Source organism: Acanthopagrus latus, chromosome 4 (genome assembly GCF_904848185.1).
Source record: "Acanthopagrus latus isolate v.2019 chromosome 4, fAcaLat1.1, whole genome shotgun sequence".
In the NCBI taxonomy this organism is placed as follows: Eukaryota; Metazoa; Chordata; class Actinopteri; order Spariformes; family Sparidae; genus Acanthopagrus; species Acanthopagrus latus.
The window spans coordinates 2,852,581-2,869,898 of NC_051042.1; the positions used below are offsets into that span (position 1 = coordinate 2,852,581).

Below are 17,318 nucleotides of genomic sequence, written 5' to 3' on the forward strand. Positions count from 1 at the left end.
TAAATATTTCTCTTTTCTCTGTCTGTGTCTCTCATTCTGTTCCCAGTCAAATGTCTACTGGCCCAACATCCACTCCATCAACCTGGCTCTCTTCAACATGAGCCGAGACGACAACAACTACCAGCTGACCTGCATTGCGGAGAACGTGGTGGGGATGACCAACTCCTCCATCCAGATCAACGTTCAGTGTGAGTTGGATTTCTCCCATGGTAAAATATAGTGATTCTCCGTCCATAACCTGTGGGCAGCTGTGTGGCGAGGGCTACATTCAAGCTGTAATGGATGCAGTAACTCTCAACATTTTAAAGTCATACTGCAGGTTTTTCCTTGCGGAGAAACTGCTTCTGCTGTGTGTATATCACTGCTTAGATTTGCATTTTAATAACTAAAAATGATTCCCTTGAAAAGATTATTCCCTGTGTTGTTTTAAGATTCAGGGTTCATATGTGGTCCCATGTGCTAAGTGAAGGCTCTGACTAACTTGTTTAATTAATTTCCTAATTTACATATGTGTTTATGTTATCTTCAAAGATAATAGCTGTGTAATAGTGTAACAAGATGGACTTTCTATGCCACAATGTTAGCTTGTTTATTGAATTAACACTAAGTTATAATACCCCTCATTTTCTTCTTATTCTAGTCATTTTATTTAAACAGAGATTAGAGATTAATAACGGGTGTCCAGACACAAAAAAATGACAAAGATGCAAACCAGCTTGGGGGATTCAGGAAGATTTTCTAAAACATATCAGGATATGGATTTGTAGTTGATTTAATCATGAGGATGATGGGGAAAAAAACTCACCTTCGAATTAATGAAATATTAAAGCTACACAGCTGTCCTACAAATCCTAAGTGCAGTATCTACAATTTGGGTCAAAATTGAGGTGAATTGCGACAAGTACAATCCCGCTATTTCTTAGAAGAAAAACACAGTTGTACTGCTCCAAAAACCAAAGCAAACTGCATCAAGTGTAGTTACTGCAGTGTGCCTTGGTTTGTCGGAGCTTTGGCTGCAGTTACCTGTGGTCTGTGACAGCTGTCCAGACTGTGAAGGAGTCTTTAAATCCTTCTAGCTAAATTCAGGAAAATCCAAAGAGAGGAATGTTCACATTCTCCTCTGAGGAGTCTTTCTGACTTCATCTGGGTATTATCAGCTGACCCAATTGTTGTAAATAGTAATACAAGTGTGAATATCGCTGTGCTAGCACTGGCCAGCTAATGAGGACAGGAGAGTACACTGACATTGGTTTACAGACAGTCCGCCTCCTTTATCTCTCTTGTATATTTAAAGGGGTTAGAGGGAGCAGATAGTTTAACCACAGTGTTACACTGCAAGCACCAAGTCATGATTAATAATCTGTCAACTTGTAACCTCTACAGCAAGGATTATAGTGATGTTCATGTTCATTGACCTTGATAACAGTTCAGTGTGAGATTTTGTATCTGCAAAACTTTCTTCACATTTTCTCCTACAGTACACACACTGTGTGTTTGTGCAGCCAACTCAAGGGCTCGGGAAAAGATTTTTGTTTTACTTGAACACTGAAAGGTTAATCCTAACTTGAAGGGCTTTTTCAATCTATGAGCAAAGTTGTGAGCTTTCCTAACCTTAAAGCTGCCATAACCAATATTTCTGTGTTGACTGTAATGAGAAGGGGCTCGCTCATAGCACGGAGCGCTTTAGCCTCTTTGGGTTCGTTGTTTCGGTTTATTTTGGGCCTACTGTCATTGTTTTTACAGAAAATCTCTGATATAACACATGACCAAGTGACAACCTTGTGAACACAGTTGAGCATTCTGCAAGTATCTCTCTCAGGAGATAGGGAAGAGCAAAACAGCACCAGAGTCAAGTGAATATCAGATTTAAAATTCATCAGGTGGACGTTCACCGTGTCACCGTATGTCTGTGTGAAGCTGCTGCAGCCGTGCACCATGTAGACAAACAAACACACTCACAGATAATGCGCGTTTAGGTGGTTATGTTGCCTAAGCTTAAAAACACATAAGAACAGAAGGTAGGACCTAGACCTTGGCCTGTTCTCTGTATGACCAAAGATCAACCCTGCCTTCTCTTCAAAATGTAATCCAGACAAGAATCATTCAACATTTTGTAGGAGACAAGGCTGTCTGTGCAGGTTTGCAGCTATTTTATTTAGCAGCTCATGCTAAATGAATGGAAATATCGACTGTATTGCCTCCTTGTTGTTTAATCACCACACTGACTCTTAGTTTAACGGAAATCTGGCCAGCAGGAAAGAACAATACTGTAAATCAAGAGGGAAGAATGCTTATTTAAAATGTTTCCGGGATAGAAGGAATGCTCGGAGCTAAGACCATTCCCTGTTTTTCTTCTGCGTGAGATGTCTTTCATGGCAGCTCTGATGGACTCACGTTGGGGACTGAAATATATCTTGTATTAATGACACTGACAGTCTAAGAGAATAATTTACAAGAGGGGAGAAAAAAATCTCCTTTATCAAGCAGAACAGCCAAATTATGCAGGTACATTTAGAATGCAATGAGGTGTTGCACAGTTACAATCCAAGTGAAATTGATGTAGCCAATTAGCAAGAATATACCCTCCAGCCCACATGAAAGCTCAGCCTTGATCTGAGCGGAAAGAGAAAAAGAAAAAAAAAAAAACATAACCCTCAGCAATGATAAAGCAATGATTTGGTAACCATCAGAATGTTCCTCTAATAGCCAGACCATGAATTACAGCATATACCTCCACTCTTACATAAGTTCACCCTGTGGACTGGCCCCGGGCAGATTTGGGACGGACTCCATTCAACGCCAATATTTATCAAAGGTGCACTGACATTTTTCTTTTTGCAGCAAGCATGCTGTTGTAGTGCACGATCTATTGTGGCTGTTTGCAATGCATCACGCTACAGGACAGGGGAGATTTGTCACCAATTCAAACACTCCCTGCTGGAGTAGAGCGGCTGAGGACCACGCTAGAATGACAGATTGACTTTTGCAACATCTAGTCTTCAGGGCTCCCTCCACACGGACACTCTATGGATGTACATCTTCAGGCACTTTTTTTTTCTGTTGACACTCTCTGCTGGTGCTGCAAATTAACTTATTAATTTTTCACCACATGCTCTGATGGTAATTACATTTCCTCCCCTGTGCAGCCTATTGTCTCTGGAAATGTCATAAAATAGCTTAAACTGCTGCTCTGATTAGGGAGTAATCTGAGTGACAGCGAAATTACCAGCCGTCAAGTAACATTCTCTGCATTCAAAGATGAGTTCCCTATTTTAGCGAAACTGTAATTAACCACAATGCAAATTCTGCAGACCCATTGTCGTGCTGCTGTCTGGAACAAAGGCAGCTTGAGAGCATTGTGGACTCACATAACTAGCCGTGTTTTTTTCCTTTGGTCCTATGGGCATGATGTAGCTCTTCAGTAAAAACGAAAACACTGAGGCCTGGGATGGAAGTTCTGTCTCTTCTTATGAGTGATTAATGAGGAAATTAGCTAATTGTATCCCTCACTGTGCTGTTTCCACAGGTTAAAATCGTACAGTGTGGTTCAACCCAGAGGGAAAATGAGTTAGCATCTGTCCAATGTTACTGTTTTCTCTCCTGTCACCGCCAGCCATGATGCCCTATCTGTACTCTGGCTGCTACATGGCATTTGAAATATGCCATCCGTGTTACCACGAGATAACATTGCACTACTAGCCTTGTATTCACTGTTCTAACTGATCAAAGGCATGCATTTATCAAAGCTTGTCATCTGTATGAGCGCCGCGAGGACACCATGTTGTTATAGACCAGTATGGAGCGCTGTACTGATTTGTATTGTATTGACTGAGACTGGGCTGACAGCCACGCTGAGGGGAAAATGGATCGGTCCCCAACTGTCCATCAACTGGAGAATTTTGTTTTTTTCTTCTCGCTCGCTCTGTCTTTAGACTGCACCGCTATATACCGCCCTCACTTTATGCCCATCTTCCTCCCTCGTCTCTTTCTTTCTTTTCTCTCATCTCTATCTCTTCTCTTTCTTCCCGCTCTCAAAATCACACGCCCCCACACCAACACGTTCCCACACACACATGCCTTAGCCTTTAGTTCATTTGACTGACTTTATTGTCACTATTGTCTCACAGGAACAATATCACCGAAGCAATTCATGAGATGACAGCTTTCAAACACTAATAACACTTTACTTATTTTTTTATTGCACGATTATTTGCTTTTTAAAACATGAACTCACCACCGCTAGTACAGCCAAACAAGCAGAGCTGTATTTGACAGCTACTTCGTTAGCTCGATCGATTTATCTGAAAGTGGTTTATTAATTAGTCTGTCATATTTTATTAATGATAAGGCTCAAATGCATTGTTTACAAGTGGGTGGGGTTATGGTAAAAAAAAAAAAAAGCCTGACCAAACACTCTATAAGTGTGATTGGAATACAGAGCTGTTTAACACTTATTTTGATGAAGAATATATCACTTACAACAGCTTGAAATCTCTTCTGAATGGCCGTACCTGAATGTGGGGGCGTAAAGCTGGTCAGGTGTGTGTCAACATATTAGTTTGATTAATAGCACATTCAAAAGTGACTTTGCATTATCAAAATACTGTATCAGATAATACATACACTGCATTATAACCTCACCTTGGCCCTGTCTATTTAAGCCGTGCTAGCTGCATGGCAATGCCAATGTACTGCTGTTAAACTTTGCACAGACGTTCATAGTCCCCAGAGGGTGACTCCTAATATCACTGATTTTTCATTTAGTGCCACCGGCAGGTCAAAGTTGTCGCTCGATCATGTGCCAGATGGGTTTGTGCCAAGTATTATACACATTTTTAGACATATTACACAAGTCCAACAAGCTCTTTTTGTCTGAAATGTGTTTTTTGTGCTGATTTGCTAATGTTAGTGTGCTAACATTAGCATGTTAATTGTCATTTTTAGCTTTTTTTTTGGCTCGAAGTACCAGTTACAAAGTTGCTAGCATGGCTGTATTGTGGTCAGGCTGGGAATTTTCCTAAAGAGAGTTGGCAGAACTGATTAAAATGAAAATGCTGTTTGAATTACCTGGCAAAGCTGCCATATAGTACTTGTGTACTGTTCTTACAGTAATGGCAAGTCTGATGGAGGCTTTGCAGGTGAAAACACAATGCACAGAGGGTCATAGGCTGGACCCCTGGAAGACTAGCTGATGTTGTGGTGTTAGCTAACTGGGATACTAATAAACTAATTATAAGTACAGTGCTGTTTTGCCCTCTGGTCTCTAAACAGGTTAATCCGGCTATGTAAATCCTCTATTTGGTGCCTGTAATCATTAAATACTTACAATGACTTACCTAACCCTGACCCCGTTTCTTAATCATCTGAATAACAACATGAACACACGCAGGCAACCATGATCTCTGAGTGAGTATGAGTGTGGGCCGTGGTGCTGGGTCGGTAGGTTTGGTGGGGGGCTGGTATGTAGAACAGACTCAGGGAGAGAATGCCAGGCAAAACTGTCTGCCAAATATTTCTGTTTGATGATGTAGCTGCAATAGTGACTCATCACAAAGACAAATCAGTGGATGAATTGTTTATGAAATGTATCTGATGGTATTAAAATGATAAATTGCCTCTCAGCTTGGCGGCGTTGTACATTCAGAGGTGTGTTGCTGCATGTCAGGAAATAAAGGCTATGTGCTTATTTATGCAGAGGAGATTCCTTTTTCTATTTTGAGTAAGAGGACTACCTCTGTCTGTTTTTCTCACCGTCCCATCTACTGCTGCAATATGGGGCACCCTAAAAGGCTCATTGCCACTACCAGGCAAAAAAAATCCTGCCTCCTAAATGTTTCCCAGAACAAATCGAAACTGCTTTGTGTCTGCTGCTGCATTTTTTGAGGTTATTCAAAGAATTAGGGCAGCTTGTCATCAGCCGAAGGGTTATGGAGAAAAGAGAACTCTTGAGTGATCTCGGAACTGCTCATTCGTCTCTATTCTTCATGCTATAGATGGAGTGTCAGTATGCCTAAAATGTGCATCTGTCATGGTTTCTTTCCTTCTTCCCTGCAGTTCCTCCAGTCATCCTGAGACTGGCTGAGCCAGAGCAGCGTCATGATACCTGCATCGAGTTCACGGTTCGGGGTTACCCCCATCCAAAGCTGCGCTGGTTCCACAAGCAAGAGGAGATTCAACAGAACGACTACATCCGAACTGAGATGGACTTCTACCAGGACTATCTAGAGGGCTGTCTCACCTTCCAGAACCCAACGCACATCAACAACGGCAACTACACTTTAGAGGCCAGCAACATCCTTGGAACAGTCACCAAGACAGTGTATGGTCACTTCCTCATGGCCCCGGGCACAGATGATGGTGAGTTGATCTGTTCTGTTTCGTAGTTAATCCTCCATGTGCCTGTGGCAGCTGGTATCATTGATGTCCCCATAATCACAATTCAGATAATACTTGTGGGTAAAATGGCATTCATACAGGGGTTATTAACACATTTTTAGTGCCTGGACATTGCCTTCTTTCTTCTGGATTTAAATAAGAATAAAGCACCAGAGAAAGGAAGAAATCCTGCCAAGAAACTCCCTGATTCCCACCAGAGCTCACATGGCCCACTTTTTGGGGTAGCTTCATGATTGGAACAAGTCTCTGACTAGTCCTAATTTCTTGTTTAAACTACCGGTTGTATTAATTACAGGTTCCGCTCTAGGTGGAGGAACCATTGGGAGCCTTTGGCTTTTATTAAAATCTCCCTTCACAGGGTGCAGGTTGTGGAGCTGATCCCTGCTGGCTGGATCACAGCCAGGGTTCATCCACAGTTCAGTCAGGTAGATTGTTCACTTGCAGTTCATTTTGAGTTCACAGGCAGGGGAATAAACCCACAAAGACTAGCAAATTTCTCCCCATGGTCAATATTCCAAGGTTAATACCTTGTGTCAATTTATTGACGTAGCGTGACTTTCTCTGTCTCCTCTTTTGCAGAAGTAGTGGAACTAGGTGAGTATTTCTATTTTACAATTTAACCCTGCTGTTTCTTTTTATTTGTTTTTACATGTTTGTTTATCGTCAAAATGCAGACACACACACACACACACACACACACACACACACACACACACACACACACACACACACATTAGTGGAGTATTGTGTTTGCGATGGTAACCATGGAGAAATTTGCTCACTTTGTGTTGCATTTCATTTCAGTTCATTCTGGACCCTGAATATGTTCCTGAGTCAGAAAAAAGGAATAGGTTGCTAGTGATAGCCCTCATACTGAGTGCCGTATGCTTTGCTCAGGGGCATCTCAAGTTGTTGTGAAAGTGAGGGAAGCATATGTGGATCATCACAGCCAGTCAAGTGATTTGAACTGGCAACCTCTGAGCCAAAAACCTGCTTTTCTTCAAGTTTTTGGGGTTATTGTTGAGTCGTCACACTTTACACCCCGGTGTCATGTTATTGTCCATGCTATTGTAGCCTCTAAAGTAGGGCAGTAGCTTTATGGGGGGATTTGATTCTTCAGGTGATGCTTCAATGATGCCCTTCTATATCTTCATACGCTCTCACAGTGAGCTGTCCTCTACAACCACAATATGCTTCTGCTGGTTGGCATGCAGCTCTACTACTACAGCTTGGCTTTGATGCCTTGGTCAAGTGCTCACTAAGCCTGTTGACACCTGTTTGAGATGTACCACTGTAGCCCTACATAATTTGAAGCAATGGGACTTTTGTTTCAGACAAGGTACTCTTTATAGTACGTACCCATCAGTGACCACTGAAATGATTGTGTCATTACATTAGCCAGTGGTATCTCCATGAGTTGGCTGAATATGCTGAGTCATTTGAACACAAGAAGTGTCTTAAATATGCTATTGATTGCTACATACACAATATTCTAGCATGTTTGATGGTAGAAAAAAATGTGAGATCAGACTGTTGCTTCACCCCGTTTGGCTGAGTTAGATGTTGGATTTCTGCTTTACTGTTTTACATTTCAAAGAGTGGGTTTGACTTTTCATGTCACAAGTGAAAAGGCATTTTGAACCAAGCTAAGTATACCGTGTCTGAGGTTAGTGAAATGAGAGAAAGAGAACTACCAAGCTAACATTAGCCTTGATTCTGTCAAAGCAGCTTCCAGGACCGGCTCCCATCCAGTGGGTGTATATAACACTGAGGATGTGATGCTATTAAGTTGGGCAAAAGATTACCCCCAAATGCAAAAACAAGGCAGGTCAGTAAAGTAACTAAAAACAAACAGCAGAACGATCGATGAACAAAATTCCAAAAAACTAAATAAAGTCCACACCAAAGAGGCACTCTGGACACAGGCAAGAACACATGGTCACAAAACAGGACCAGAGAACAGAGAACACAAGACTGATGTGGGGAAAGGAGAAAACACAGGCTAAAATATATGGAATGATTAAATAATATTACCCAGGTTAGCAGGAACAAAGGGAAGGAAAGCAGACAAGGGCAGGAAGTGGAAGGAATTTTCCAAACCAAAAACCATGACAATAATCCTACAACCCAACAAAATAATGTAGGCTAGTAATGCTGATTTACTTTTGTTGGTAGTATTCTGTTTCAGCCTATGTTAGAGCAGAGTGGATTCAACATGCTGTTTAGTCCTTTCTTTACGCTTCACCTCTTGTGTTTCTGGTTAAAAAAAGACAACACCCTCTGGACTCATTCTTTTTAATGGGACTCGTATTAGCAGCTCTGTGTGCATAACCCCTAACTGATCCTCTCTAACCCTTAACTAACCAGCCAGGGTGCTAACAAGCTAGTTTCCCACCTTTTTAGCCGGTGATGTGTGAGTGTTTGTGAAGCGGCGAGTGCAGTCATATTGCTGGACCGATGCTCTGGCCCGCTCGAACACTGCTTCGTAAATCTCCTGTGTGTGATGTGTGGTTTGGCCTCAGGCTGTTGTGGCAGCCTCCTCACAGTTGACGGCTTTAACAAAGTAGGCTGGTCTGATCTCTGACCTTCATCAGCGTCTTCTTCCATCTCCATATGAGACCATTCTTTCTAATCAGCCATGGATTATAAAGCTGCAGCACAGGCCAGGGATGGAGACGGATGGACGCTGGCTCTGTGGCGGGCTGCATTAGGCGGGCAGAGACTGAATGTCGCCACACATACGCACACACTCACACAGCTGCTGGGAGAGCGGCAGGTGAGGGAGAGATGTTTGGGTGATGAGAGTGTGAAACATTATAGTAGCGGTGTGTGAGGGAGTCCAGGCGTAGAAGGAAGACTGACAGGCTGAGTGATACGCATACTGCTGAGGAGAGAGGAGGGCAGAGGGAGGAGAGGAGCGCGGGATGAAGGCTGGGGAGGAGGGACAGGGAGATGGTGGTTAGGGCACACACACTCACACACAGAGCAGTGCACTTTAGTGTACTGTGTGTGTCTGCGCCAGTGGCAGTCAGTCTACCATGTGGCCATTAATTTGCCCACAATTACTCTCTGATGTCCTGGCTGGAGGCCTCAGACTGGAGTTTCCCTGACACCAGCTCATTTCGTTTCATGGCTCTGTCTCTGTCCTCCCCTCCTTACACTCCCCAGACCTCTGCCGTTTGCCAAAACTTGTGTTTGTAAAGGTGTGACATGTAGCACTTTATCATCAGGAAATGGAGTTCGGGATAATTCTGAGACACTGACTTTTGTCTAGCGGGCTTCACCTCCGTCTGAATATCTGGGTCAGATTTTTCAGGATAAAGATGTCAAGTTTGAGTTTGTTCTTCATTTTATCTGATTTAACATTTTTTGCCCCGAGCTGTGTGAGCTTTCTTCTGTTTTTTTCCCGCTTGTGTAATTGTGTATAATTCTAAAGCAGCTTGGTTTTTAATTACTCCGTGTCTTTGTGTATTGTATGTACAAGCACCAGCATGCGTTTGTGCAATAATGAAAAGCCCCAAATGTCTTTTCCGTTCATTCAACCCGAGGCTCGGGTCTGACAAAAACATATGTGTTATCAATCCTGAGACAGGTGACAGACTTGAGTGTATATTCAAGCCTGAACTGTCTATTCAAAGCAACTGAATGCCTTTTTTCAGCCTCTAGACATGAAAATGCATTGTTCATCAAAATAGTCTGACATTATCTCAACCTTCAGTGGCACAGAACAGGTGCAAAGTGAGGTTCATCCTTTACGTGAGCCCGCTTCCCAGGAGAGCAGTTTCAGTCCAATCTACTTCAATACTCTTATTATATATGAAAGGAGAGTTAGCATCTTCTTTAATGAAACAATTTGACCTTTACTATACATAGCTGTGTGAGTAAACCACAGCCATTAAAGGTTTATTTTCAATCACTGATGCCTGTCTTGTGTTTCTGTGTCCCAGTTACTCCGACGCCATCGGACGAAGCAAGCCGACCAGATGAAGATACATTTGGGGTGAGTTTCTCTCCTTAATGATTTTGATGAAACAGCTGCTGGAGTTGTTGCCCTTGGACTCAACAGAGAGCCACTGTGTGTTTCAGCACAAACGAAACTGCTTCTTATTTGTCAAAGGACCCTTGTAGGGGTTTGTACTGTGTGCTGACATGCAGCGCAGAGGCACAGAGACTACAATACATCAAACCCGTGGTACAGTCATTTTTCAAAGTTGTGTGTTTGGACACTAATGATGTTGACGATGGTAACAGTGTGTGCTGCTGTTTTGAAATGTTACATAATGTGGGGACTCTGTACAGTTTGTGAAACCGACTCTGGTGACTTATTCCACTGTAGATAGAAACAGATGCTAGCACTACTATGGTTAATGGCCTCTTTTAATGACAGACATTTGGACTTGCTACAGCAGGAGAAGCACAGCTGTAAGTAATGACATTAGCTTCAGTCAGTGGTAAAGATCCAGTTTCATCGTAATGTGCATGCTTGGGTCACTGGCATGTCTTACTGGGAAAGCTAAATGGAGTTGTTAGTGGAATTTAGTTAATGTAAAGTGTAATTAATTATGCCTGTGGTTTTCCTGTTATTGCAAAATCCAAATGTCTGCTGTGAAAAAGGTTTAAAGAGGCTAAACATAAGAATTTTAGTTGAAAACAGTCAACAAAAAATAAAATATCTGTAATTATGAACAGAATGTGAGGATAAAGCAGTTTTTACATTACAATGTGTATGTTTTGTGTTCCAGTGATATGTGCTAAAGTTAGCATGCTAACCAGCTAGCCCCTCGGTCAAAAGCCCCCGCGAATGGAGACAAACTAACCCTGGTCCCCGAGCTCCCAGTCCAAACTGCTAGCTGTGTGGCTAACAGAGCTAATGGCTATTGATTACAGCGTAAACAAAACCAGGCTTCTTTTTGTCTTGGCCTGCTAACATTGATATAGCTAAAGGCACTCTAACAGACAGACTTTATTAGCTTGCAGGTTTCCTTTTAGCATTAGGCTGCAAGAGAGAATGCTTTTGGGATGACGACTAATCAATGGTTGTCTCTGGCGAAGGGTTGCTGGAGTACTATATGATGATGATGATGATGAGAAGGAGGAGGAGGAGTCAGCCTTGTAATTTTAGCTGCTACCTTATTTTTAGGTCTAAATTGCACTGACAATTAGTCTGCCTGTGGATGAAAATCATATTTAAATTATATTCTGTCAACTGGAATACATCTCAACCAGGACAGGTGTTTAACTTTTTTATCCAGCCTGCTGTAATCTGTGAGGAAGCAGTAGTCATGAACTAGTGGATAAAACTGATTCACAGTATTTAGGTGATCAGAAATCTGCAAAGGATTATGTATGATGTGATCACAGTCGCCTGAGCCTGACGCAGCACTTCATTTCTCCCAGGTTTCCATCGCCGTGGGTTTGGCGGGCTTCGCTTGTGTCCTCCTCCTCGTCCTTTTTGTTCTGATCAACAAATATGGCAGACGCTCCAAATTCGGTATGAAAGGTAAGTCCACTCGAATAGTCAGGCGTTCAGAAAAGCAGACGTGCAATTAGCTTTGTTTATCGCCTTTCTGCCAGTTGCATCACTGTGCAGAATCCATTCCTCCAGCTAATCTTCTCTTCGAAACCTTTGTTCACCAGAAAGATGTACATGCAGCTGCTGCAGAAGTTTTACGTCTTTACTGCATGTTTACAGAAGTGCTGCTGCTCTTAAGTCATACTGTATCCCCAGGAGGACTCGTTTGGAGAAATAAAGCTTGTTCCCCTTTGGAGAGGGCGATTAATAGTCTGTGTGATGGTGCAGGACACTACAGTTGGTACTGTATGCTACACTTAGTTTAGGCCATACATATGCAGCCATACATGTATAGACAGTTGGATCAATACCAAAGGAAAGTGTGCATGCAAACGAGGTCATACATTCAGTGCGACTTCTATAGGGAGCGATTGCGGAAGGATTTCCTGAATTAATGAATGGTCTCACTGCTGTCGATCATGCTGAGGAATTCAATAGGATTAATGTGGCTTTTGTGCATGCTGAGCTTTCATTTTGTGTCAGCTCCAGGTTTTGCTTGTCTCTCTGGCATTGGCATTCTGGAAGAGGCAAAAGCAGCGGTAAGGCTGATCTAGGAACAGAGAGCAGAGCGGAGAGGAGAGCGCTGACGGCAGATCAGGTCCCGTGTTCAGGTTAAGTGTTTGCCCACCCAGCTACAGCTCTTATCAGTTGGCAGTTGCAGCATCAGCTCGTGTTTAGTGATTTGCGGTGGGCTAGCCTGTCCCCGTGTCCCTCTTTGACAGGATGCATTGACATCAAGGTTGTGATCTGTCTCTATATGCATTTCTTCCTCTCTGCTGGTGTTATTTAGATTCACACAGCTCTTTTCTTTCCATTTTCAGTATTTGTCACTTTTTCTCTTGCAGCTAAATATGTTGGAATAACATTCCACTGTGACCCAACACCTCCAACCATGCATGTTCTCCCATTTACACCCTAAGCATGGTGTAAAGTAGCATTAGCCGCAGCCAACCCTTAATTAGCTACTTTACCGGATTAGAGTTCGTTACTTACCTCGGTAAAAACTCTCCGTTCTAATTATTTAGGGGTGGCAATTATTGCATTGACCTAAAGCTGCCGCTAATCAAGGATGAGTCTTATAGTTAATGAGGCTCTACAGGCGTGTTTATAATGTCATGGCAAGTCGTGTGAATTTAAGTTGTGCTGCCACGCTGGGTCTGCACAAAGGAAACATCACAAATCCAGATAAAAGATAGAAGATAGGAAAAGGACAGTGTTGGGCATAGATCACAAACTGTACATCCCAAACTCCTCATCATGACAGCGGTCTGACACTGCAGACAGAGGGGGAACGCAGAGCTGCAGCACCAGACAATATGTGCAAGCTGATGTGTTTTTTGATCATTAAAGCATGTAAACCTATTTTAGTTGTACCCCAAAATAACATTATGACCCTGAGAATTAACATAATGACTCCTTAAATTGGTGCCACAGTTACTTGCTAATGATGCCTCCTCTGTTCAGTAACTCTCCTTTTTTATCTGATGCACCTTCATGCAGGAGGTGACAATACATTTTACACACAACAACCTGGCTGAATATTTATAACATCCGTCCACAACAATGTAAAAACCATGTAAAGCTGAAGTCTACCAAGAATCTGTGTTAGCTCGCTGCTGTATTTTTACACTGTCTGTAATAAAAGGAGGCCACATTGCTTGCAGCACTGAGAGCTTAGCATGTTTTAATGCTCAAAGCGTCCAATGTTACTGTAGGAGTTATTTCAACTCTTAGCAAAAGGGCGCTTCAAAAAGCAGTTTCAGTACTCTCCAAGCAGGAGCGGTGAAGAGCGTAATTTATCTCCTTGATGGCAAGGTCCAAAGTCCTCTTGGACGCTGTAGGGCATTTTTTAAAAATTGCATTGTTGGGATATCTCGCTGAGCGCCGTGTTGTTCTCCAGCAACACTCACTGCGTCGTATTATATTTTAAGATTGCTCAAGGGTGCCTCAGAGTTTTTTGTCAGGAGACTGTAAAACATTTCTCATGCATTTCTCTCTGCTCTGATTTGTAATTAGAGACGGGTTGCTTCTTCCAAGGTAACAAATAGTTTCACATATAACTGCAGGAAAAAGAAGCACAATGAAGGTTGAGCCATTACTGCTGCTGTTCATTTTAGCCTTCTTTTTTATTTTTTACATTGTAGTCAGTGTTATAGGGATGTGCTGCAGTATTGTGCAGGATGATTTCATTCATTGCTGTTTCTTCAGCAGAGATGCTTCTGTCTGCACTGTCACTGTGAGTGATTGAGGGTTTAAAGGACTTAAAGAGAGGTGATGTCAGTATGGACTCTTTCAGGACCTCACGCTGTTCTGTACAAAGGCCTGATTTGTCCAATGTTCGAGTGTGTGTGTGTGTGTGTGTCATCCCCTCCCTCTCTTGTTCTGGAGAATCAGCTGGAAGGCCTAAAGAAGTCATTACCTTTGGATGGAGCCATAATGGATTTTCGCTCCACTAAATCACTGTGGCTCTTTTGGCTGTTGGAGTTTGATCACCGACCGTTTCTGGGCATCCAATAAAAACTCTGTTTTCTTTTTTTTTTCTTTCTTTTATGTGTCTGGAGAGTGTGTGTGTGTGTGTGTGTGTGTGTGTGTGTGTATGTGCACATGTGTGAGTGTGTGTGAGCTACATTCAATTGATTTGCTAGCAATTCAAGGCCCACCGCCAGGTCGGTCCACTGGCTCTGTTGCATTTACAGCTCTGACTGATATACTCCAGCTCAGTTTATGTGGTTGTAATTGTGGTTTTATGAAAGATACTTTGCCTGTGTGTGTGTATATGTGTGTGCGTGTGTGTGCGTGCACATGGGTGCATGTGAAAATGGACTTGTACTGTAAAAACCTGTTGCCCTGATCAATATGTTGTCAGCTTTACCTCCCAGCTAAAATATCTTGCTGTCTAAGCAGCAGGCTCATCTTTCAAATTGTGATTCACACCAGTGGGTTTTGAAGTGTCTCTCACACGGGTTTTTGTCAGCAGGGAATCAATAATGCTTCTTTAGAAAAAGACACTCAGCATGTCAGTAATAAGTATTATGCTCCCCTGTCATCTTTTCTTATGTTCTGATAGAAAAGTACCCCTCCCCTGCTGCTGTAAGTGCAACCAATATATAACAAAATGTATATCATTTTGTCATCTTTACTATCTCCCAGACCAGACATTTCCCTGCCTTTTGTGTAAAGGCCTGTTGGATGCACCATCTATTTTCAGAGTGGGTGCAGTAGACCTGTCTGTTGAAACTATACCTGCCTGCAAAAACACTAACAAGCCTCAGATTTACTAAAATAATTACGATAATACAGACATTCCTATTATGACTGTCTTTGTTAAATACTTCTGTACTCACTCAGATATGAATTTTGGAAATAAAACCATTCTGAACTCATTTGCAGGGTCCCAAAATGACTTAGGAATCAATGCCACATTGTGCTGCATCCTGAGTATTTCTGGGGCTCATCCACGACAGTGGTTGGCAGCTGCTGTGTGTTTATACAAGGAGCAGATGATACAGGAACTATTTTTGGCCACATTTCACAGCAGAGTTTACGCTGAAAATATACAGTGAGGAAACAAAGGTAACGTGTCAGCAGGAAGTGACAGCTGATGGGAGGACTGAGTGACGTTAATGTTAGGAAGTCCAGACAGTTTCAATCAGTATTTGACAGATGAAACCAAGTCGAGAACAACTTATATATTACATATTTTCTTTATGTTGCATGTTTGTCAAGAAACAATGATTTTTAGTTTGATGTGGATGTCATTGATGATTGCTGTAAAACATTTCTCTTTCTTCACAAAAACTTTATTCAACGTATATGTGCAAAGCTGTACAGCTCCCGTTAGGTGGTACATTACACCCTAAAACTGACCTTTGCAAGTTTGATCACTAATCACTTTGATCACTAACAAATCAGAGTTAAATGTGCTGGATGACACCTGCTATATCCCCTCTGGTTACTTTCCTGATCCACGTTTACAGGAGTAGCTTGAGATGTTTGAAAATGTGTGTATTAGCTGTTTATCTGGCTCTTTCTGTCATAACACTCAGTTTAAGTTAGCCTGCAGCCAGCCGTTGTTTCATAGTATAGAGTGTAAATGTAATGATTTATTTTTTAAGTTGTGGTTTTATGGCAAGTTACGTGCCAAGGCGATTTTCATTATCAAGGCTGGAGTTTCCGCTGGGTGCCCACGCTGCCTCACAAGACTCCAGGAATTCCTGGTACCTAGGTAAGAAACAGTCTGGCATATAACCACCCTTACATGGGCTACATGTAACAATTATGTGCATGTATAACTCACATTTTAATTGGCTGTATATCTGTAGTTTGTAATGCAATGTGAAAAATGAGACCTTCCCCATCTCGCTCAGTTGCCTACAGGCCTGTGGACAATGTGTTTAAGGTGTTTAAAGCTTCTGGATGGAATGAATTTATCTGTCAAGGACTCGGGTTGGGTTTCCATGACAGTCCAAAGGATTTGACTTCATGTACATTGATGACTTGTTTGACTCGTCTCAGTGCCTCTCTCTGCTCAGCTAACAGAGAACAACAGTGGCTAACAATAGTTTAGAAATGGAAACAAACAACTGGCTTCCAGAACAACACATTCGACAGAGCCCCTTTAAAATCCCAACATTTATACCCTAAAAGGGCTTTGTCGCTTCCAGACAGAGCTAGGCTAGCTGTTTCCTCCTGTTTCTCATCTTTATGCTAAGCTAAGCTAACCAGCTGCTGGCATTAGCTTGCCATACAGACAACGACAGGGTATTCATCTTCTCCTCTAGCTCTTAACATGGAACCAAATAAGTGCATTTTCCAAAATAAAATGTATGATTACATGTTTACACCAAGGCCGTCCGTCAAACTGCACCTTCAGGCCAGTGTGCCTGTCGGATGAATTACACTCAGGTCTGTAGGAGCAGAATGCATCTGAAAATGGGTCCCTCTGTCTTTAACCCCATTAACACTATGAGAGTGAAAATGCTGACCGAAGCAAATGACTGACTCTTAAATGCTGAAACACCAAGAAGTCAGGGTTAGATGAAGTGGAGTCCGTGGGACCAGGCAGAGGGTTACCTGTAAGTCAAGGTGAGCAGACGCTGTTCAGATTAAATTAAATGTACAGTCTAGCTGTTAAATTGACACTGTTGCTCAGAGTGCACAGGTCGGATTCTTTCTCAAGTTGTGAGAACTGAACCTGTGACAGTTTTGAGCCGCTGGCCAATCTGCTCTCATTACAATTTTGACTTGATCAGCTTCGGCAGTTCTCAGGTTCTTAGGCGTACAGATGGACATGTACATAAATCACAGAGATGCCCACCAACACACTGATGCACACTGACACACACACACA

At 42.3% G+C, this 17,318-nt stretch overlaps 1 protein-coding gene across 4 annotated transcripts in view; it reads left to right on the forward strand.

Annotated features, from left to right (window-relative positions):
• ntrk3b (neurotrophic tyrosine kinase, receptor, type 3b) overlaps window positions 1-17,318 on the forward strand; it is a 191,991-nt gene that overhangs the window by 97,779 nt on the left and 76,894 nt on the right. The window contains exons 7-11 of one of the 4 annotated variants that reach the window (XM_037096655.1): window positions 47-188; window positions 6,055-6,357; window positions 6,976-6,990; window positions 10,344-10,396; window positions 11,794-11,887. In XM_037096655.1, coding sequence (XP_036952550.1) covers window positions 47-188; window positions 6,055-6,357; window positions 6,976-6,990; window positions 10,344-10,396; window positions 11,794-11,887 — 607 coding nt within the window. Of the gene's footprint in view, window positions 1-46; window positions 189-6,054; window positions 6,358-6,975; window positions 6,991-10,343; window positions 10,397-11,793; window positions 11,897-17,318 lie in introns of all 4 variants that reach the window. The other 3 variants (XM_037096654.1, XM_037096653.1, XM_037096656.1) reach the window with 3 other exon arrangements.